General features: G+C 41.4%; 1 protein-coding gene across 1 annotated transcript; it reads right to left on the bottom strand.

Annotated features, from left to right (window-relative positions):
• Positions 1–1,008: 1,008 nt before the first annotated feature.
• Positions 1,009–21,211, bottom strand: smg5 (SMG5 nonsense mediated mRNA decay factor). Its single transcript, XM_079691522.1, has 22 exons — positions 20,771–21,211; positions 19,959–20,057; positions 18,347–18,470; positions 16,914–17,070; positions 14,652–14,741; positions 14,265–14,354; positions 12,736–12,814; positions 12,513–12,638; positions 11,680–11,748; positions 11,040–11,266; positions 10,495–10,632; positions 8,369–9,280; positions 8,107–8,276; positions 7,950–8,025; positions 6,278–6,453; positions 5,564–5,722; positions 5,284–5,343; positions 4,707–4,866; positions 4,050–4,140; positions 3,814–3,888; positions 3,573–3,711; positions 1,009–2,376 (listed from the first exon to the last, which is right to left on the bottom strand). Exons 1-22 carry the CDS (start codon positions 20,833–20,835, stop codon positions 2,293–2,295), a joined length of 3,366 nt encoding a protein of 1,121 aa, XP_079547648.1. The 5' UTR covers positions 20,836–21,211; the 3' UTR covers positions 1,009–2,292.
• Between the last annotated feature and the right edge of the window lie 1,709 nt (positions 21,212–22,920).

Raw genomic sequence — 22,920 nt, forward strand, 5'->3', positions numbered from 1 at the left:
GAAATCCCACCCTCAGGGCAGAGACTTCTTTCCATTGGATGTGGCAAAAGAACAAAAAAAAGCTTATTTTTCACTGTCAGGAGGGAATGCTGAGGGCAAGAGCTCCAGGATCAATAACATAGGTGCAAACATGTATGGCATTAGGGTCTGAATGGAGAGGAGAGAGAGTGTATGCAAGGACATGGTTAATAAGGAGCACATGTGAAGTCCAAACATTCCCAAAAACCAAGAGGTTACTTACACATAAACTCTAGACAGGCGAGGCATTTGCCGACTGCGAGCACAGACCCCTGCATGGACATTTCCCAAACAGATCACAGGAGCTTTTAACTCAAGTAATAAATCTAACTAATGGTCGTTTTTTATGTTTACACTTCTCATTTTTGTCCCTGCAGCCCAATCCGTTTACTCTGAGGTTCCTGCAGCCCCACAGCCTCATGGGCTCACAGAAAGAGGATTGCCTTGGGTCAGTGAGGTTTCCCAACCCCCCCCAACAAAAAAATGAGGCCAGTCCCAGTGCCAGCCGTCTTCTGTCGGGAGTGGACTGACCATGCTGCTAGGGGATTGGTTATTTACTCAGTGTGCTCGGTCAGTGGTGGGCATGGGGCCCGGACTAGAGAGGGGCACAAGAGAAAAACTCAAAGAATGGCACATGGAGACCTAGTTTGAGAAACGTCCTTAGAGAGGATTCACGAGGAATTGGGAAGTTTCAGGTCTCATTTTGAAATCTTTGTGCAATGTGTTGGTAACTGAGAGGACTTCCTGGAAGGTATTTCAAGTCCCACTAGTCTCTGAAACACCAATACAGGCCCATGTGTTGCTCTACTGACATTTTGATCCCTCTTTGAAGCTACTGAAGTAATCACACACATATTTTCAAAGGCTAAGTATTGTTCATGAAAAGTAAAGTGCACTTTATGTGCAAAAAGTGGTGGAATGCAAATGTGTTGGACAGCAATTCATTTGATGGCACAGAGGAATTGTAAGAAGAGGTAAGAAGTCATCATCTTATACGAGTTTCTTTTTATTGTTCAATGCATGGCCACACACATATACTGGTTTTCTTTTGCACTGTGCATGATGGGACAGTCACTATGGAAATGGTGATGTAGATGGGATACATTTTAGGATTTTATAGGGGTCCAAACAGTACCCTCAGTCCTCTGGGAAAGTCAGCGGGCCCCTCTCCTCCGGGCCTCCTCGATGAAAAGCTACAGCATGAGGTTAATCAGCTCATGCCTCCCTCTAAAATGACACCTTGATAAATATATTCTGGATTATAGGTTAATTTCATTACTGAAGGATTTGTTCAGTGGATCAACACACGACAACATCCCCTTCCCTTTCCCTTAAACATTCTTGCGTATCTCATTCAGATGTAGCTTACAAAAAGCAAAATAAAGAACATCATTTGGGTACAAAAATAAAATCCAAATTAAAACTTCTAACAGGGCAAAGCCTGTCGTGTTTTTAGTCTTTCCTCTTTTCATACAGAGATAGCACAATACATAAGTCACTGGTCACAAAGAACACTGCAAATAAAGAAAAACAAAACCAAATTTAAATTTAAAAAAGCCAGATAGGAAAAACCGATCTCAGAGAAGTAAACATTTGTCTTCCTCAAGCTTTCCTAGCGGCCTATGAGACGCTTGGTTTGTTTTGTTGGGCTGGAGCCTCAGGTGTCAGGTGGACAGAGTGTTTTCTCTGCCTTTAAGTTGTCTTCATACACCCTCGGCTTCCCAAATCAACGCAGCCCTACCAGACTCGCACATTCTTTACCCTGTTTTCTCAAATAAAGACTGGAGGGAAAGGGAAGGAGGGAACAAAAAACCCATACCACTGCTCTAAACATCTATATGGATTCATCTGAGCATGAATGTTTATGTGTGGTGCGGTTTCTCTCTCGACACGTATGTACTTGTTTGCTAACATATACAGTGTATTCCTGGTTAGGGTGTGAACCAGGGGCACTTAAAAGGTTGTGTAGCGTTCCTCCACCGTTGCCGCACCCCGCACCACTCTTTATGTTTAGGATTGGGAGGTGGGAGATCTGCTCTTTCTTATAGCGCCAGTTCGCCCGTATTCCTCTTTTTTTTATTCATTACTCCACTGTTTTAACTTTTCCACCCCTCTAAGCTTAAACTCTTTCCTTTGATTCAGCTTTCTTTTGAGTTGGTTTTTGCCTTTGGAGACGCAGATACACACAGAGCAAAAGAGTGGGAGAGAGAGAGGGAGCGAGTGTTGTGATCGATCAGCTGTTCGCAGCGCCGACAGCTGCCCCCGTTAAAACTCTCAGCCGATCTCCTTCCACTGCCGGTAAAACTCCACGATGTTCTTCAGCTCCATCCCCGCCGAGCCTGCGGCCTGGATCGCCGCCTGAGAAACAAACACACATTCAAATGTATCCAAAACGTGAGCGATAAAACCAGTCCTCACAATGCAAATGTTTTTCTAACACCTTTTCTTTAAAGGTCCCATGTCATGCTTTTCTGGTTATTACTCGTCCCCTTGTGTGTTATTTAGCTTTTTCTGCATGTAAACGGTCTGCAGAGTCACAAACCCTCAAAGTACACCCTGTAGGGAGTAAAACTCTAACACAGGAAAGACCTGTCTGTGCTGCCCCAGAACACCTCGTTTGAGATTTCTCTTTTTCCATTGATTACTTCTTGGGTATAATCACGTATTTCGGGTATAGTGACGTAACGTCCACGGAGCCGCTACGTTTGGACCAATCCGCAGACTTACACACACACACACACACACACACACACACACACACACACACACACACACACACACACACACACACACACACACACACACACACACACACACACACACACACACACACACACACACACACACACACACACACACACACACACACACACACACACACACACACTAATTGCAAGGCTCGTTGCTGCGAGGAGCGGGACAGTGTGAGCTGGCTCACTGGTGTGGGGTCAGCGAGACAGCGAGACACCGCGGAACTCAGCCTGAGCACACACACACAAACTCCCAGCCAGGCTGCGGGTGTGTGTGTTTCGGGCTGGGTTCTCGCAGACGGCCACTGGGCTCACAGGGGGGGGGGGGGGGGGGGGGAGGAGCTCCAACAAGCCGTTTAGGACAGAGAGTGAATACACATACTTTACAGAGATGCTGTATGAGAAACCAATGTGAGTTTGAAACATTGCACAATATACATAATATTATTATATTTTATTATACCTCAACAATGGAATTATGGTCAGTAGAATTGGCCATGACATGGGACCTTTAAGTGAAAGTAAATTGAGTACAAAGTGTGTAAAATCAAATGGCTACAAGCTTAAAACCAAAGGTGTGTTTGTGAGGATCTGTTTAAAAATGTAGGGTGAAGTCCTTCTTGCTTTCTAAAACAACATAAAACGAGATAAAAAAAAGACCAGAGCAGTGATAAATATACAAAAGGCCCCACTGTAGCAAAAATATAGCAAAAAGAAAATCCCACAGCTTTATGTTGTCGTGAAAAATGTCAACTTCCTGAGTGTTTGTGTCTGTAACGCAACACAATAAGATGAGTGACTGACCTTCATCGCTGCGGACCGAGTGCAAAGCTCTTCCACCTGATGGTCAGTGAGAATGGTCACCATGCCGGCTGTGTCTTCATCTCCGTTGCTCTGGGAGACTGTGAGCTGACGACAACTGTCCACCATCTTGTATAATTGCCTAGACAAAAAAAAAAAAAATCAGAATAGAGGTCACACTCATCCAATCATGAGTATGTTAAGAATCAAAGATAGGTATATGTAGAAGAGCAGCAGGGTTTACCAGGCTTCGATGTCCTGACGTTTCAGTTTATCTCTTTCAAAACTTTTCCCAGCTTCCTTCTGGCAGCGAATGTACCTACAGAAGGATGACATACAGATTATTGAAGAAATCGTCCAAAATAAGGGAGCTTTATTGGGTAAAAGTGAGGTTTTAATATAGGATATCCATCAACATCCAATTCTAAAAAACCCAGCAAGGGTCTCCATCAGTTACCTTACATGTAATATAACACCCACCTGTTTCCTTTGCGAAATTCAGACTCCAAGAAGCGGATGCCGTCCCTCGCACCGGCATTTTCCTTCTTCAGCCTGTCGAGCCCATCAATCACTGCAACACAGAAATAGTCCAGATTAAACATTTGAACAAATAGTCATGACAGTAAAACATTTATTTTGGTTTGGCTGTTTAAACTGGCATATTTGTTGTTTGTATTATCCAATATAATAATACAAACAAGCTTAAAACCACAGCTGTCACCCCACCAGTGTTTAGGGCTGGAACTCTTTATTAATCAATAACTCTTTTAGTATATAAAATGTCAGAATAGCCTATTATGGTTGATCAAGACCCCAAGAAAATGACAAATCCAATCAACAGGATGAAATCACCAATTATTTGTTTGATAATTGGATTAAATGACCTGACATTTTCTATTCAAAACCTGCAGATAGCATCGTAAAACATATGGAATAACATTATCTGAGAGAACTGAATGGAAGATAATAATATTATATAATACATTCAGCAGGATTTTCTCTCTCTGCTGTAAAGTCAGAGATCATGAAATGCATCAAATCCCTGAATCCCCACCCTCTACCTTGTTTATTATGCTACACACAGGGGCCTGAACACACACACACACACACACACACCGTGCTACTGGGGGCACTGACCTGTCCGGGGGATGATGATGATGAAGCAGCCGCTGCCGGCCAGCTGCCGGATGAGGTTCAGATGCTGGCAGAGAGCAGCTGTGTCTGGCACCAGGTAGGGAGACATGGAGGACTGAGCCTTGGGCTGCTGGAGGCTGCCCTCTAGCTGCGACACCTCCAACTGCAGGGAACAGACGGGAAGAAACAATACAACTGATTAGGAGTGATTCATGTAGGATGTTTGTGTGGGTTTATTCACTATTACATCAGGGTTTCTATATGGTACGCTCAACCTCAATCAGATGTCTCTGTTTAGAAGGATTTAGCCTTTAACTGAATCCTGTTCATGTCACCTTAACCATTGTCTTTAAGAGAATATTGTTCCTCACAAATGATATCTTTAACTCAATATAAAGGTTATTATAGAAGCTCTATTTCTTAACAAACATTTTCTCTCAAAAGCCTGGGAACTCTGCTCTTTTGTCACTGATGACTGTATGAGCACAGCATTGGGTCTATGCTGGATCAATGCTCAGATTTCAAAGGGAAACACAAACAGGGTGAGCAGTCAGTGGAAAGAGTGATAATATTAAAAAACCTGTAGTCGAAGCTGGGCCATATCCCTCATCAAGCGATTTCGACGAGCTTCCTCTTCCGCCTGGACAAATAAAGATAAAGACAGAAGGGCTGGCGTTAAAAAGGGACATTTGCTTTGCTTAAAAACCATTTTGATTTCAGGTCATTAATCAAACATGTATTGAGTCCAACAGTTACACAAAACCATTTTCACTGTATGAGCTGCACACAATAATGAGAACTGACTGAATGCAGCCCCCTGTGGTTCTTCGTCCCCGTTGCTCTGTTAGAATGTCACTCACCATTCGGATCTGGGCCTTTGCCTGCTGCACCAGATTATCCTGCTCCGATTGGCTGATACTGGTGAAGATGCCCGCCTCCGGGTTGAAGTGCAGCACGTTGCCCTGGAGATTCGTAAGGAAGTGGCCAAAACTGCGAATGCAACACACTCGCACCACACACTGGAGGAAAGAGGGAGGAGAGAATACTTCAAAGCCTCTGTATTATTTTTGATCAATACACATTGGGCAGGATAAATGAACTTTAATCTGTTTTACTCAAAGTACAACAATTTTGTTTATCGTGTGTGTGTTTTAACACGACACTGTTTCAGTGTCGGGGTAAGATTTACAGACATATATCTGGGTTTCCTTAACATATAATACACATACCAAAGAAGATAATTTCAATCAATCTGTTATAAATGTTTTTAAATAGTGGCAATTGTTGTCACTTCTACCATGCTTAGGTTAGGGTTCTGTGTATAGATTATCCTTCCATTTCAGTGATTATAGAAGTAATGTACAATTACGTAGGTCTGTCTTTGATAAGGACCTTTTAAATATATTTGCAAACTAGGCTCAGACCAAAAACACAAAAGGCAACATACGGTATATAATAATTCTACCATGATGGTATTTGGCATGGTAGAGCTGATGCTTTTTTTGTGTTTTCAACCATCACTGAACATCTGTAAAATGAATTGCGTGTGTGTCTGTGTGTTAGCGTGTGTGTACCTCCTGTAGGGAGCTGAGGGAGGGGTTGCGGTGAGTGAAGTCGAGGCGGCGGTGAGCTGCGTTGAGAGCGGGCAGGTGTCGCAGGGCCAAGTCCTCGGGCAGCAGCAGACTCTGGATCAGACCGGGCTGCTCACACTCATTTAACAACTCCGTCACTTCGGCACTCAGACCCAGCTCTGCGGCACACACACACACACGGATAAAAAAATACATGAGCTGTTGACTTGGAGCACAGTCATCAGTGTGTGGTAAACACAAAGAAAGCACAGAGTATTATCGCTGTTTATTAAGTTAGTACACACAGTACAGGGAATCTGTGGGAAATGGACAACATACAAATCACAACCTGGAAAAACCACATAACTAATCACACCCCCAAACTGCATTCAACGTATATTTAATACTTGCTTTTAATCATCAACTTTACTATGAGTATAATGATTTATTTAAAGTGGACCTATCATGCTATATTTGAAATATATATATTGTAGGGCCATACCTATATAAAACATGTCTGTGAAGTTTGTTTTTTCAAAATACCAAACAGATCACCCATTGTAGCCGTGCCTCATACTGCTCAAACCCCTCTTTTGAAGCCCTGTTAGAAAAACGCAGATTTTGGGTCCTTAGCTTGAAAAAAATAAATAAGAGGAGGCGGAGCTAATGCCTGATCAGAATTCTACCGGAGATAAAGTTAAATTTGGTTGTGATAAAACGCCATCCTGTTTAAACCACATCAAAGATTATTTCTGAAATAGTATGGAGCTCAAATGCTTTTTCTCTTGCAGGTTTATCCCAAGGTGAGTTCTTTTTTTAATTTCCTGCTTTTTAAACACATGTGCTCTTCAGTACAGGTTAGCTCTGAGTGTTAGCGAGGCTTGCTAATGTAAACAAAGACGTCCAAAACACGTCAGGCCTTGTTTCTGATAGCAACTTTCTGTGGGTCCGCCGACGTCACCTCGGACGGACACGTCAGTTCGGATGGAAATCTGTATCCGCTCGTTGTACACCCGTTTTTAAAAGATTTGGGTACGGAGGGAAAGAGAGAGGGTTTTATTTTCTGACGCTGCGTGAGTTCCCCGACGCACCGGGGACACATATTTATGTATAAAAGACATCACAAAGTGCATTTTGCATGATAGGTCCCCTTTATTTAAATGACCACCACAAATAGACCACATAATAATATTGAAATTATGAAAATATAATTATCTTTATCAGTAAGCCGGAGCATTCTTTTACCAGTCGTTAAAACTAATCGATTAACATTTAGGGAAATCTCCAGAAAGTTAGATGAGAAGATAGATACAAGTTTCATGTGAGTAGGCAAAACATTCAGATATAGCCAGCAGGTGATTAGCTCAGAAAACTGCTAATAGAGTTTAACGGTTAGCTGGACAATAATAATGCGTAACCAAGGAAATCAACCACTTTCACTAGCTTTATATTCAGCATACAGATATGAGAGTATCATCAAACCTTTCATCAAACTTTCAGCAAGAAAGCAAATACATGTAGTTGTTGACATGTTTAACTAATCCTTTAAATACTTTACCCAGTATCTCAGAGGAAATGTTTTGCATTAGTGGACCCAGACGGAATAAAGATACTGTTGAGCTATCGTGCGCCTGCTGAGCTTTACAGGAGGATAAATGTTTACGCGGTAACTCACCAGCCTCGAGCATCTTGCTGCCATCTGGTAGCAGGTTGAGCAGCACAGACAGTCGGTTCCACAGGCTTTGAGAACTCTGCAGAAGGAACCAGGCTGTTAGATCTACTCCGACAAAGTCAATGTTTCATTTAAAAAAAAAAAACATTCCTCCCCTCACCTGTGCACACATGAGGATAATGTCGGTGTTTGTCCTCAGCCAGTCGACAAACACCTTCACCACCTGGATCAACCCCTGATTGGTCAGGATCTCCAGCTTCTCTAAGAGGGTTTTCTCACTCGGTACTGATTGAGTGCTGTGTTGGCTGCCTTCTGTGTCCGAGTCCAAGTCTAGATGTGACACGACAACAAGCATAAAACTGATCAACTGGGGAAAAAGCACGGATAAAAACACATCACGTTAAAATGAGGCAAATCGTTACCATTTTCAGTGGTGGTTCCGTTGGCAGTACCGGGGTTGATATCGCAGGGTGTCTCCCCAGGAGGAGGGGGAGTCTCTTGGGAGGGGGGAGCAGAGACCTCAGTGGGGGTGGGAATGCCCGGGGGGGAAGAGGCTTGAGGCCGCAGCAGCATGTTGCTGAAGGTGGGCGCCAGGCGGAAGCAGCGCTTGGCCTGGAAGAGCGTGGAGGACATGGCCTGCAGGTTGCTGCTGATGCTGGAGTCGCTGGGCGTCAGAGGGCCGTTAGTGGCTGGAGGCGTGTCCTCGTCCCTGTCCCCGCCCCCTTCTTCCTTGGGTTGCTCTTCTTCTTCCTCTTCATCCTGTTGTTCCCGCGCCTGACCCTCCAAGTTGTCCGGGCTTTCCGCGTCTTCAATGTCTTCCAGGTCCGAGCGAGACTCCTGGCTGTTCATGTCCGAGTCGGTCTCCACATCGAACGCCGTCCCCCCTTCCTCCTCCTCCTCTTCCTCTGAGCCGCTCCCCCACACCCCCTCCTCCCCTCTCTTTGTCTCCTTCCTGACGGATGGAGGATTGACCGGGGCTGCTGTCGTGGTAGTCCCCGTTGAATCAGTGCGCCGTCTCCTCTCGTCTTCCTCATCCTCGTCCTCCTCGCTCTCGAAGCCCTCGCTCAGGTCGCTTTCATCCTCTCCTCCTCGAGTGTCCTTGCGAGCGCAGCGACGTCGGCGCAGTCTGGAGAGGCGGGTGTACTTCTTCTTCTGTCTCTGTTTCTCTTCCTCCAACTTGCGCTGTTCTTCCACGCTGCAAGGCTTTTTGGCACCAACCCTCTCAGAGCCGTCTTCCTCCTTCTCCTCCTCTTCATCTTCTTGCTCCAGGGAGCCGTTCTGCAGAGGCTTCCCCTCTGTCGCTGGGGCGGACACATCCCTCATCTCCAGGTCATCTGGAAAAAGAAAAAGGACAATTCACTTCCTGTTTGTATTCCTTCACGTTAATTGTAAAAGATGTCAAGATGTGTAAAGATTTAAATAGCTTTTAACTTCACAAATAGCTGTAGTTCTCCCAAAAGATTACATTTTAAATGACACAAAGCAGCATAAATCCTAAATAAAATGAGAATACATCCATGGGGATTTGATGCATTGATCTATGTGTCAGACACTGACTCTGAGATTTAAAGGTAGGATAGGTAAGAATGGAGAAACCAGCTCGAGTGCGCTAGAATTTGAAACTACGCAGCCGAAAAAAATCTGCCCCTTCCTTCAGACTTCCTTACAGAGCCCCTCCTCCAACACACATGAACGCGCACATGACCAATGAGGGCACGAGATAAATTTGTGCACAGATGGAAGGCTGACAGGCAGGTAGGCCATCCAGTTATTTTAGCCGGGCCAATTGGTCGTGCTTTTTACGGGCTCCGGACCGCGCGCGGCAGGGGGGGCGTAGTAATCAGCAGCGAAACGCTTCAACACGTGTATTTCGGTTTATTCACGGCATTCTTTTTGTTATTCTACAGTATTGTTGTTTTATAGTTATTTTATAATGTATGTAACCCAATTTGTGTTCTTTGAAATTGAACAGGATATACAGTAGCATTGTGTTTGTTACTTTCGTTGCAGCTGTATATGTCATAAGTGTAATTTGGCTTGCCTTTCTATTTTGTATGGACATGCTTTTATTTTTGAAGGAGAGTTAGTGCAGTTGACAGGAAGTTGTTGTTGCTATGGAAACAACGTGACGGAGATTAATGGAGAAAAAGTCATATCTACATATAAAGACGGAGAAAGTAAACAATAACGTTTATGGTTAAGTGTTAGAACCCCCCGAAGAGGCACAAGCTCTTACGTTGATATTGGAGATTTCAATAAATTGAAAAAAATAAAAATAAAAAATAAAATTGAAACCCGCATTTTCTCCAACAAACGAATATTCGGGTACAGCCCTACTTTTTACAGCGTTACGGCTTCCACAGATTAATTTTTTTAATGTATTTATTCTCAAAGCATTTCATATATTCATTCCTATCGGGATGTTAAGAGCATTCCATGGAATATAACAAAAAGTGCTTCTGAAGTGAATTACCTAACCCACCTTTAACTAACTTGCAGCTGATTGTTTGTTCCTTCCCTTTTCAGATATGGAGATCTCCCCTCTCACCTGTGACGTCAGTGTGAAGCGGCGGCACCTGGCTCTCCCCCTCCTCCAGCTCAGCCTGCAGCCGGATGTTGACGTGGTTCACCAGATGGGAGAACAGCGCCAGAGTAAAAGCAATGGACGCACTGTACTGCTTCGATCCTGAAGACACAAAACAACATTTGTTAGTACTTAGATTTTCAAAGACCGCCACAAGAAAGCATTTCCCATGGCAGTATACATCATGCACAGTTAAACCCGTTACACACTCAAATTTGTGTTTTTTTGTTATTCAGTCCATCAGAAACTATGCTGGCTAGAAACTGGGACAACACAGTGGGTTTTTGGAGAACATTATATGTGCTTCTAGTTAATTACAAAGCTCCACTTGTTTGGTGTCTTTTTCCTCCTTTGATAATTACTCCAATTCTAAATTAGATAACCGAACCCAATGAATATGCTTTGATAAAAAGTGCACTACCCCGTTATAGTTATAGATTAGTTATTAAAATGTATTTGAAAACATTTACATTCAATAAATGGTGAAATTCACATGAGGTCACACTAACCTCCCCTCTTCAGGCTGTGCACCACCATCAGACACGTGACCACCATCTTGAAGACGAGGCTGTCGGGCAGCACGGGGCAGGAGCTCTCAGCGAGCTGCTGCTCCTCCTCTTCCTCGCTGGGGGGGTGGTGCGCCCCGGCATGTGACGGGGGCGGCAGGTAGAACAGCACCAGGTTGAAGTCCTCCAGCACCGACTGGCAGAGCGACGTCAGCTCCGTCTCCATCAGGCTACAGACACAAAGGTCATAATGAAAAGAATGAACTGGAAATACATTGCAGACAAGATAACAGTGAATCATCCATGGGTAATGATCACAACACTGTATCAGTTCAGTGGAGCAAGTAGAGCGACCAGGAATTATCATATGCTAGTTTTTGCCGTACTTTATTTTTACTCATGAGTACATTTTTCCCCTAGTTTGTTTTACCATTCATTCAGGAAGTAAACATTGGACACTGATCTGATATCACTGGAATCATTAGAGATGGATTCATTTGATTATAAGTATGAAAATGCTCAACAAACTGTGTTCGTGTGGTCTTAACATACCAATAGACTTGTTAACGATTAAAAATACATTAAAGCCAGAGCCTTATTTCCACTGTGGACTGGTTCAGTGGTGAAAGATGGGAGATCTCACCTGTTCTTGGGCTGCAGCAGGCTCTGGAGGTACATGAAGCTCACCAGGAGGTGCTTAATGTCTTTAGATCTGCACAAAATAGTCACAGCAAAAATATCTTATTAACACAGATTCAAAATTCAGTATTTTGTTTTAACACTTTAAAAAAGGGACTTGTGCGTGTGGTAAAATGATCCAAGCAAAACATTTGAGCCAAAACCCCTCAGCATAAATACTGGAAGCAGGGAAATAAATAGTGTGTACACAAACAAATGGCAAAATGACACACATACCTCGGTAAATAAAACAAAACCAGCCTTGGTTTCTACCAACGTATATTGAAAAATACTGTTATTTGCCCACACACACAAAAAAACAACATGACATTGGTTTATTTATTTGACACTCCAGTCTTTATCTCTTGAAATGCTTTTATTACATGCTTCATTTGCCTTTAATTCCTACTTCTTGGTGTTACTAGCATTTGTTTCATGCTTGAACAATATCCTTTCCCCTCAGGGATCATCAATGATCTAATCCCATCTGCAGAGAGACGCTGCTTATCCAAACACTGGTGAGAGTGTGTTTGTGATTCAAACGGCAGGCAAGCAACTTGGTAATCATGCGAATCCCCAGATGTCACTTGGAACCAAAATGGCTCTGCTCAGTGAAGTGAAAATATTTAATTTGAGTCTGATTTGAACCAGGCAAGCCAGTGAAAACCATTACTGATACCACTGCTGTCCAGAGGGGGCTCATGTTTCCCTGAACACCAGAAATGTTTCCACTCGGGACGTAATTCATTTGAATGTGTCGGGGGAAATTTCGTTTTTTATTCTGTGAATGCTCCTCACCTTTGTCGAGATGGAGACAGCTTCTTCATTTCCTGCTTCTTCACTTGGTGGTACATCTTGGAAGCTTTGTCAAACAGGCGCTTCAGGTTCCCATAGGCCCCTTCGAAGGGGGATTCTGATTGGATGCTGGCACAGGTAAAAACATATGGTAAGACTCTTATCTTATTACGTTGTATCTTAAAAAGGTTAACATCACACGTAATTGGACAGAGACATTACTCACCAGCGTAGGTAGTAGTAGGTTGCTTCCACGTTGTAGAACTTGCTCCCTGCCAGTGTGCCCAGCTGGTTGAAAGGCATTCCTGTAGACAGATGAAGGGAATTAATCAACAGCTGGGTGATGTGTGGACTGAGAATCCTTTACTTAAGGTCAATTTGACAAATAAATACATGCCAAAAAAGTAGGCAGTGCCATTAACTAGGATTCACATTTTGTCATATCACGGGAATATCCTGATACTATATGCAAAGTTGATCACCGTATGCATTCTTCCAGGAGAAAAGTAGCAAGGAGTAACAAAATAGTTCAAATAAAAGAGACAAATAAATCGGCAATCCCACTAAAGCCTACATTTCTGATCAAAGCACTGAAGCTCAGTGAGTCACATGTTATAGCTCCTTAGTTTGATTTGAATAAAAACTGAATAGTAAAAATGACTCGTACTCATATTACATCATATTTAACCAGCGGAGTAGTTACGGCTCCTGGCCAAGAAAATGTCTGGCTCACAAGCATCCTGTAAATTGGCAAATTGCTGTTTTAATATTTTTTGTACAAATGAAACAAACAAGACATGTGTGAGTGAGCTGTGGTGGTCCTGATAAGAACATGTTGTTACACTTTGGACGGAGCCAAGCTAGCAATTTCCCTCTGTTTTTTTTACTTTTTATGCTAAGCTAGGCTAGTGGTCGCTGGCTTACATTTAATTTGCAGATGCTGTTTGGATACAGCTCTCACAAAGAAAGCCAAGAAAGCCAGTGTTCCCTCAAAATTGTTTCTTATCGAGTTTGAACACATAATTCACTGAAATCTAAACACCACATTCACCCACAACGCCATTATGAAGAGAATTCATTTCTGAAAGCATCCTTTGTTTAATTTCTGTGTTTTTCTATTGAACATTAAAAGGTCCCCTATGATACTGTTTGGCATCAATATATTACAGGTCTCAGATATATACAAAACATGTCTCTGAAGTGTTTGGCTCCAAACACCAAACAGATCATCGCAGCATCCCATAATCCCCTCTGTTTCAGCCCTGTTTCAAAAGTGCTGATTCTCTGTCTTTTACTTTAGATGAAAATAAGGAGCCACTCCCCACGCCCCTCTGAGACATATTTGGTTACCAAGAACACAATGCTAATGGTTACACAAGCCAAAAAAATCGTTATGACATCATAAAGTGGCCAAAATCTGATCAGCTCATTTTCAGGTTTTTATATAAATGGATCAGGACAAAAAGAGAGGGGGTCTTTGTTCCTGAAACTTTAAGCATCTCTTTACACAGAGGGGACACATGTTTATGTACAAAAGACATGAAAAAGTCGATTTTAAATAATAGGTGACCTTTAAGATTCAACACTTATTTTGACATCTAAAAGAAATATTACTTATGAAAGCATTTCCACAGCTTCTTAGAAACGGTACTCCTGTCACTCTCAGAAGCCAGAAAATGTACCACATTCTTCCTGACCATGGCAACAGCAAGAGATTTGTTAAAAAAAAAAATGCATTACATTACAGTCACTCACCCACGTGTGGCATGACAGACAGCGCCTGATGGTAGAACCTTTCTGCCAGCTGCTCAGCCTCCACTCCGGCAAGTTCATTCTGATAACGTGCTGCAGAGGACACATTATGAACAGGAATACAGTTATAATAACTGTCAACAACAGGATACAACTCAGGCTAAGATCTCCAAATGTACACTGAACATGCTGAAATTGAATTTGAATGTGTCCCATAAAATACTTATATCTCTGTATCATGTAAGCCTAAATCCACCAAAAAGCTTCCTGTCAATTCTATAGCTACGCCAATTTTTCCCACGCTGAATGACACACACACATGCTGCCTCACACCCTTACAAGCTGGGGAAAGAGAAGAAATAATTGCATATTCTATAATCATGTTGTTACCTAGATCTCCAAGGTAGACCAGACATCGATGACAGGCCATCTGTGCCCACTCCATCTCCTTGGGGGTGGCTGACACGGGTTTCTTTCGACCTGCGAGGAACGATTACACAATGTTTTTCTTCCCAATCATTTCAAGCATTTAGCTGATACCCAAAATGACTGAGTTGTGCAAAAAGGACCAGCTCAAATCCCTGTAAAGCCACGATTTTGCAAACAGCAGAGTCGTTATGATAGAAGCAGCTCTGAGACATTAGTCCTGTTTCTCTGTCCCCGGGGTGTTTAAAGTCCACAAGTGCTTCTGTTTTAGGCTGCAAAGTAGATCATATGTCTAGATTTGATAAACTTTCACTTCATGCCGGAAGACAGGACATTTACATTTCCCCCGTTTGCCCCTGTTGTCTGATGGCATCTGAGTAAAAGGATAAGTATCATCTACACCGGTGCTTCTCAAACTTTTTTCAGTAATGTACCCCCTTTGAAACATTTTCTCAGCCAAGTACCCCCTGACCGACACCGAACATTTTTGATCGAAAAAGCCTATACAAATAATTACAATATAGTGATGTTCCATCAGTGTGTGATGTATTAACTCCTTTGTGCATGAATTACAAAGAACTAAGGATATTTTCAACTTCATGCATGAAAAAAATAACATAACATTTTTATAAATCAGATTTTTTTTCAGGAGTTTTTCAACTGAAGTAATATATGTTTAACAAACTAATGAACAAAATGATATATTGTGAAAAACTATCAAATACAATACACACATTTGACATGTTTATATGAGGACCCCCTTGGTGGTTCTAAGAATATTTTATATACAAATGTGTTTTCTATTGAGCTTACTATACTAAGATTATTTTTGTAATCATGCATGGTATTTTTTTAATTAACCTTTTTTTCTTTTCTTTTTTAAATCTCACGTACCCCCTGCAGTACCCCAACGTACCCCTAGGGGTCCGTGTACCCCCATTTGAGAATCACTGATCTACACTATAGCAAGAACCATGGTGAGCCTGCACCTGCTTCCATTCGTCCACCAACAATACTCTGACTTGGCACTTCTCCACCCATGTGTCTGCTGTGCATAGTGGAAGGGAACACTGACATCTGATAGGACTATATTCAGACAATAGACACATTAACACCTGGTCTAAATGCAATGCTGGGATCACACCATGCATTGTCCAGTGTGAAGGTATATAATACCAGCTGTGAATGGTGGTAAACTTACAGTGGGTACCAGGGACATGCGTGCACAGGTATGTGCTAATGTTGCCCGGGCAAGTATTGTAGCGTCTCGCTGCGGGAAACACACCTTGTCAGCGCTGTTATTAAGTTATGGAATACTAAATAAATAAGTAATTAGATACCTTACCGTTACTGCGCTCATAAAGAATGATAAGAATAAGAATAATGCGTATTGAACTGGTTTCATTAATTAGTGATTTTATTTAAGGTAATAGTTAGAAGCTCTATTTTTATCAGTATGTCTGCACAGCAGTTACAATGGTCAAACTACATTAAAACAGGATTGCCCCCATTTTTTCTTTAATAGTTACTAACATTAGATATTTTAATGGGATATTGACCGCAAAACTCAAAATGTGCCTGAATAACGAATTTAGCAGTTGGACATACAATTCAACTGAGTGTCACTTGCAATGACAGTGTTGTGTTTTTATTTTATGAATCTTTTACATCTTTTTTCGAATTTTCAAAAAGTGTTATGTTTTTTTTGGGGGGGGGGGCTTTTTTCCAGTTTAGAGCAATAGCCCCTCCAAATGTCTGTGCACGTCGCTGGTGGGTACTAAGGGTTTATTATACATTTGATTTGCTGATGGTAATAGAATAAGATTTGCGCTAGTGGATTCATCTTCAAAAAAAGAAAAAGAGAACGCATGTCAAGTTGTTATAGTAGAAAAAGGACAAGTTAACCATTGTTCAGTTATATTCTATTAAGTGTTCTAGTAAGCCATTAAAGTGAACCAGCATGCAAAATACAAAGCAGCTAAATAGAATTCTGCTATTAGTCATTTTATTATTCACACCTCTCCTGTGAAAATAGCCAATAAATTGATTGGGATTTTTTATAAATTTTTATTTGTAATATATGGGCATGCACATTGACAAGCACATGCAGAACATGTACATTTTACACATCCTTCTTAAAAAAACATTTAGAAAGAGCTTAGATGTTGCTCGTGTGTTTGCCTGTTTTATATACAGTCATCCTCTGTGTGTGAATGAGTTTCTGACCTATCAGTGGGTCCGTGACGTGGGTCCAGTCGATGCAGTCCTGCAGCTCCAGCTGGTAATGTGACTGGATGTAAAGCAGCAGGTGCTGGTAGAAGCCCACGCCGGCTATCAGGTGTGTACGGTAGGCGCACTCAAGAGCGCTGCGGCTGTGGATGTGCTACAGTGGAGGAAAAGAAAAAGAAAGGAGAGGAAGCAGGATATTATAGATTTAACCACAACTACGATTTGAATCAGGACCTACGTTGTATAACATACTGTAGTTTACAATAAGCATCAAAAAGGCCCAAAAGTCTCGAAAACTAAAATATATTGCACACCAGCTTTACAAGACTACTCCACTGTATAGCATATTGTTGGACTCATAAAAACTGATGCAGCAGAACCAGATCAATAATATCTTTACCATTCATTTATTTTCCTTATCAAAACAGGACGCAAATATTACCAACATAATAATCAAACGAGGTCAGTGCAACACATTTGAATCTACAAACAAACCAACAGTGGTCAACACAGCCTCGAGCCACTGAGCTAAAGCAGAGAGGAAGAGTGGTCTACATCGAATGGATGAACTTTCCATTTTCAAACTTCTATTCCTACGCTGAGTTACTTGAGGACATGAAAGCGATTTCTCACAGATGTCCTGCACTTGATAAAAGTACTACTCGATGATGGCAAAAATCATAATCTCGATTATTTGGGTCAATAATTGATATCACGATTAGTAAAAACGATTATCCATTTACTTTGGAAACATACATTTATTGGAGAAATTGTTTTTGAACAGTATGATTTTAACAGTTGATTAAACTGAACTTTAAGTATAATCCAACTGAAAATCCAATTAAAAAAAAAAAAAATTTAAAAAAAAGAAAAGTAATAATAAAAAATAATCGTTTTATTTTGATTACGTTGTGTTCGTAATCGTTGCAAGCCATAATCATAATTGCGATTAATTGAGCAGACCTACTATTTAAACACTAGTATTGAACCCAAAACCAATTGCTGGAGTTCCACTTTAATAAGTTCACACAGGTAAAAAAAAGTGCAACAAATTACTAAAATTGCTTTTGACCTTCGACGTTTTCACTAGTATCTGAATCAGAGCACACACACTTGATACACAACAGAAATGATAGGGCTATTTTGATAAGGGCAGTGATTTGGGACTGTTTTCAGGGTGTTGGTCCAATATCAAAGCAAAGTGGCAACAGGGATATTTGAGAAGTCTGATTCCCATTGAAACCGTCCATGCATATAATGAACAACACACTATGTGTACGTTACGCACCAGCGACCACAAAATGGCAGATGTCAAGGTAGAGCTGACCTTTAAATGGCAGCCAGGAGGTCACGCTGGATAACAACAGAAAACTGTCTGGCTAACACATGCCAGGAGGTTTTTTTTTACAGACCGCTGCAGAGCCAGTTACCTTCTTGTTGGTCTTGATAACCTGGATAACCTCATAGTAGACCTTCCTCCAGAGCAGCTCCTCGGCTTTACGGCCGTAGTCGACAGGATGGAGAAACATCAGCTTCACACAGAGCTCCCTCAGCCTGTGAACACACACACAAAAAGCAGCACACACATGCATAAGTTAGTTGGGTCACCGGTTTGACAAGTAGACCAATGAGTCACATAGTTTCACCACAACAGGTCGGCTATGTTTTACGTGAAACCCTTAAGGGACACAAATTGGTTGGTGGGCATTTTTTACGATTAAACAAGTTAATATTCTGTAAATGACCTTTGGTTGCCGCTCCAATTTATAGACACTACATGAAAGACAACTGAAGATTCTGGTGCTGTCAAATACAAATGAATTGTAAGCATGCCTTTCCCTTCTGTGACTCATATGGTCCGTGTAAAGTGTTTAAAAAGTCAGAGTTGTTCTAAAGAATATTGTGAAATCATTGTCCCCTTTATGTGTGTGGGCAATGACAAGATTCTAATAATAGTTAGCCAAGTACACGCAGTATCTCCTCTTTGATGAGATGCTCGTCTCCTTGCTCCTTCAAAGCCATAGAAGATAATATAATACTCAAGAACAATAAAAAAGCCTCACCTTGCACTAGGGAGACAGATGATCTCATATGCAAGTGAAGTACAAATTATGACTCTTGTGTGACATTTTGAGATAAAGCTCTAAATATTAGTGTAAAAATGTGGAAGAATCTGATCACTTATTTAAGATGTGGGGGGCGGGTCTTCAGCGATGCCAAGCCTTAGTATTGTAGTAAATGCACATGCAACACACGCTGAATCATACAATTATATCCTTGATAACTGATTATGCGCTTTGTCTACAAAATGTCAGAAAATGCCGGTTAATAAAACCAAAATATGTTTTCCAATACAGTCCATAATCTATAGATATTCAGTAAACTATAACACAACAAGCTAATATTCACAATAAGACACTGGAATCAGCGTGTGTTTGGCAGCTTTCCTTGAAAAACGACACAATTAGCTGATTAGCCAAGTCGTTGACAATTAATTTTCTGCTTAATTGCTTAATTACCAGCCAGTTGCTTAGGCTCTGAATGCAGCCCTGATAGAAAAATAAAGGCACCTCTTGAATTCTTTAGAGTGCCTGTTGGTTCCTAAGGCAGTCAGAGAGAAACTGTTTCTCTGTCTGTGAAGAGTAAACACACTTCCTCACATTTAACTCCAAATTCCACTTTCTCTTTTGGAGCTTTAAGTTCATAGTATGCATGCAGCGATCACAACTCCTCACACATACATTTAAATTAGACGTTGAAGCTTACAGGTCCAGTTAAGATTAATGTTTCTAATGTGAAACTTGGATTCCAAATATCAGGTCAGATCTGAGTCTTTAATCTCACAGAGATGCTCTATGCGGAATATAGTCATGCCCAATTGAACACAGAGCATCCTAGAAAAAAGTATTTCAGCCAAATGAACTGGAGGTGAGCTGTGTGAGGGGTTTAAATTCATAACTATGTTCAGAACAACTGGCCAGATGTTAAAGTTGAACGTCTGCCTCCTTTTACACACAATGCTGGTAAGACAGATGGACATACTTGTTGCGAAGGCTGATGTTCTCCGGCTTGAAGACCTCTCTGTAGGATGCTTTGCTGCCGATGATGACATCCAGCTTGTGCACAGACTCCACCACAGCCCTGGGTAGCATTGGGCAAATACAGAACATTAGTTAGCATAAAGGCTAAAGCTGAGATTGTTATACTGTGGGCCATCAAGCTAGCAACCATACTTTCTGTTTCATGTCTCTGTACTAAGCACCATAGGGAGGTACTTTTGTAATTACATGTTTGAAGTTGCTTCCTATTTCCTTTCACAGTGGCATTGTAACTGTGTCTTATAACCATTGTTATAACACCAGATCTGTTGATTGATCTATGTTTTTACAAAGTACAGTTCTATGTTTATGAGGTATGATACAGTTCAATTTCATCCTTGGATTTACATCCGTTTATTAACTAGTGCAAGCATACCTGGAGCTTTCTTTAATTTCAATGTTAGGTGGGAGTCCTCAACAAGCCATAAGGGGTTTATACATCCCATCTTTGCAATTTCCTATGCAATAGCATATTCATCTTCTTTTGCTTTAGTTTATTAGATGCATAAATACATAATAGAAACAATGACACATGCAGCTAACTCAGGCTACACAAAGCATGAGGAGTGCCCGGTCAGATGTATCTGGAGTTGGGCTTCTCCTTGTACAGACATATTACTGAATAGAAGAATAGATCACAGACTCTTTATTGTGGTAGCCAACATTATGGGCTAGCGCTCAGTTACCCAGCACAATAACGTTCAATTAGCACCCCGGTTAGCTAAACGCAAAACGGCCTCGGCATCTGAACATTACCTGTAAAGCCGCTTGATGAGAAGGACTTTCGCCTCCGGCTCGCTGTCCTGCCCCGGTCCACTCATGTTAGCGAGCTTCCAGAGATTTGAACACAAGCTCCAGCGGCTGCTCCCGCTCCCTCCAGCCGTCCAGACACGCAGTTGTCACGGATACTCGGGTTTGTTCCCCCGGCAGTGACAACCAGCTAGCGCTAGCTATCAAGGTTAGCTTTCCTCCCTTTCCCTCCGAGTCTCTTTCGTTTATTGTGTCCTATGGCAAGACCCCCTCTACCCATTCGTTCTGAAAACCGGGTAGGGGGGCGGGGGGGTGCCTGGTGATTTGGGGTCTTCCTGGTCAGCTAAAACGCTCTGATATGTCTCTTGTGTTGTTCCCCATTCCAGCTATTGCTACGAAGGCGGCCATTATTCCTATCAGGCAGTGACCGCCTGATTATCGCGAGAGTACAGATAACACTCACAAGACTAAAAGAGGGGTTGCCAGGTTGCATGCTGATACCCCAATTTCCGAAAATCTTGATCCACTTGTTTCCTTTGCCACAGGAAATTAGACATTTAGAAAAGATTTGCAAAATTGCCTTTCTTTAATTTTGCAATATATACTTGCATACTTTTTTATATTCTATATGTATATGCAAATAACATTATGGCTGTGTCACAAACAACATAAATAGTTTCCACTTCTCATTTTATTTGCATTCACCTTTCGATGATTTGCGTGCCCTCCTTGTCTTTCTTTCTTAAGAAGGCATGAGGTTGATGAAAAAGACTTCTGCTAATGAAAACATCATTATGTTATCAATAAGAATGCTTTCCCTCCATTGCACAGTGACCATAGCGACTGTAAACTCTGTTGTTGTAATTCCTCTCGGTTGCCAATAGAGGTCTACAAAGATCATAGACGTTTTAACATCCCTATGAAGGCTATAACGTTGCAAAGAAATGGCATTTCGACATATATATGTTCGTATTGTTTTTGTACACCAACATTTATATATATGTATTTCCTGACTTTAAAAACAGGATTTTGGTAAGACAGACGAGGATGGAGGGGGATCAATACATTCAGTTAGGGAGTTTTTTTTTTATTGAGGTGCTGGTTGGTCATGTAAAAGTTGGGTTGTTTGAAGTCAGCATGTAATGATTTAAAAAAAAAAAGGCAATTTTAGATTGTAATTATTACATTACATTAGGCCTACATTACATATGTTACTTGTTAGACGCTTTTATCCAAAAGCGACTGACATACTCAATACTGTGGGCAATCCCAACAGGAGCAATTTGGGGTATAGTGTCTTACCCAGGGACACAACGACTTGCTGACTGCAGTGTTGATCACATGTTTTATAGGTACATATTTTGATATGAAAAAGGAAAACCTCATTGGTAATTTTATTGTGACATCAATATTATTCAGAGTTTAACTTTGCAGAAATATTGCAGGAATGTATTTCATGCTGGAGGCTTGAGCATGTTTAGGTTTAAACTGAACTCTGTTGTTCTGTTTATATTATATAAACCATCTAATTTCTCCTCCATTGTGCAACATTTTTTCCGGCAGTCCAAACTCAGAAGTTGCCAGCCCACTAAGGAAATGCAGGCGATTAAGTGTAGGAGGATGAGGATAATTACAAGCTGGCAATATCCAGCCGAGTCCCCAGTTCCCAGATCCTGCCTGCATGCCATCCTCGCTCTCAGCACCTCAGCTGGAGAGGAAATGATCTGCTCTGCTCACCAAGAGAAGAATCACAGTTCTTCTACGTAGGCAAAATGTACCTGACCCAGATGAGCAAGGACTTTGGCCTCCATAAGAGTGCCAAAATGAATCCTTTTAATGCAGACATTGAAAAAATAGGTAAGCAGATCAATACCCTTTAGTTTAGAATTGTAGACAAATATATGTATATATATTTTTTTTTTACAGATCAAAACCTTGATATATAAGTGTGCACACTGCAAAATTATACAGTATAGTCTAGTAATCTAGTCCTGAGTCAATTAGTTGATAAACGGAAAAAATATTTAAAAGTAATTTAGGAATCCTTTTGTTTTTAACAATTTCAAAAACCAAAAATACCAATATCAACAATGGCTTCCTATATTTTAAGTTCATTTCTTCCTGCTAAACATTTTTTAATAGGGCTGAGCAATTCC

This window comes from Notothenia rossii (assembly GCF_949606895.1).
Source record: "Notothenia rossii genome assembly, chromosome: 7".
NCBI classification, from domain to species: domain Eukaryota; kingdom Metazoa; phylum Chordata; class Actinopteri; order Perciformes; family Nototheniidae; genus Notothenia; species Notothenia rossii.

Excerpts from the sequence above, each read along its gene's own strand:
- smg5 (XM_079691522.1), bottom strand. The coding sequence starts at position 20,835 with ATGAGTGGACCGGGGCAGGACAGCGAGCCGGAGGCGAAAGTCCTTCTC. Across the intron at positions 10,633-11,039 it reads GCACAGCCTGAAGAGGGGAG|GATCGAAGCAGTACAGTGCG; the intron begins GTTAGTGTGACC and ends TTGTGTCTTCAG. Across the intron at positions 6,454-7,949 it reads CAGCAAGATGCTCGAGGCTG|AGCTGGGTCTGAGTGCCGAA; the intron begins GTGAGTTACCGC and ends TGTGTGCCGCAG.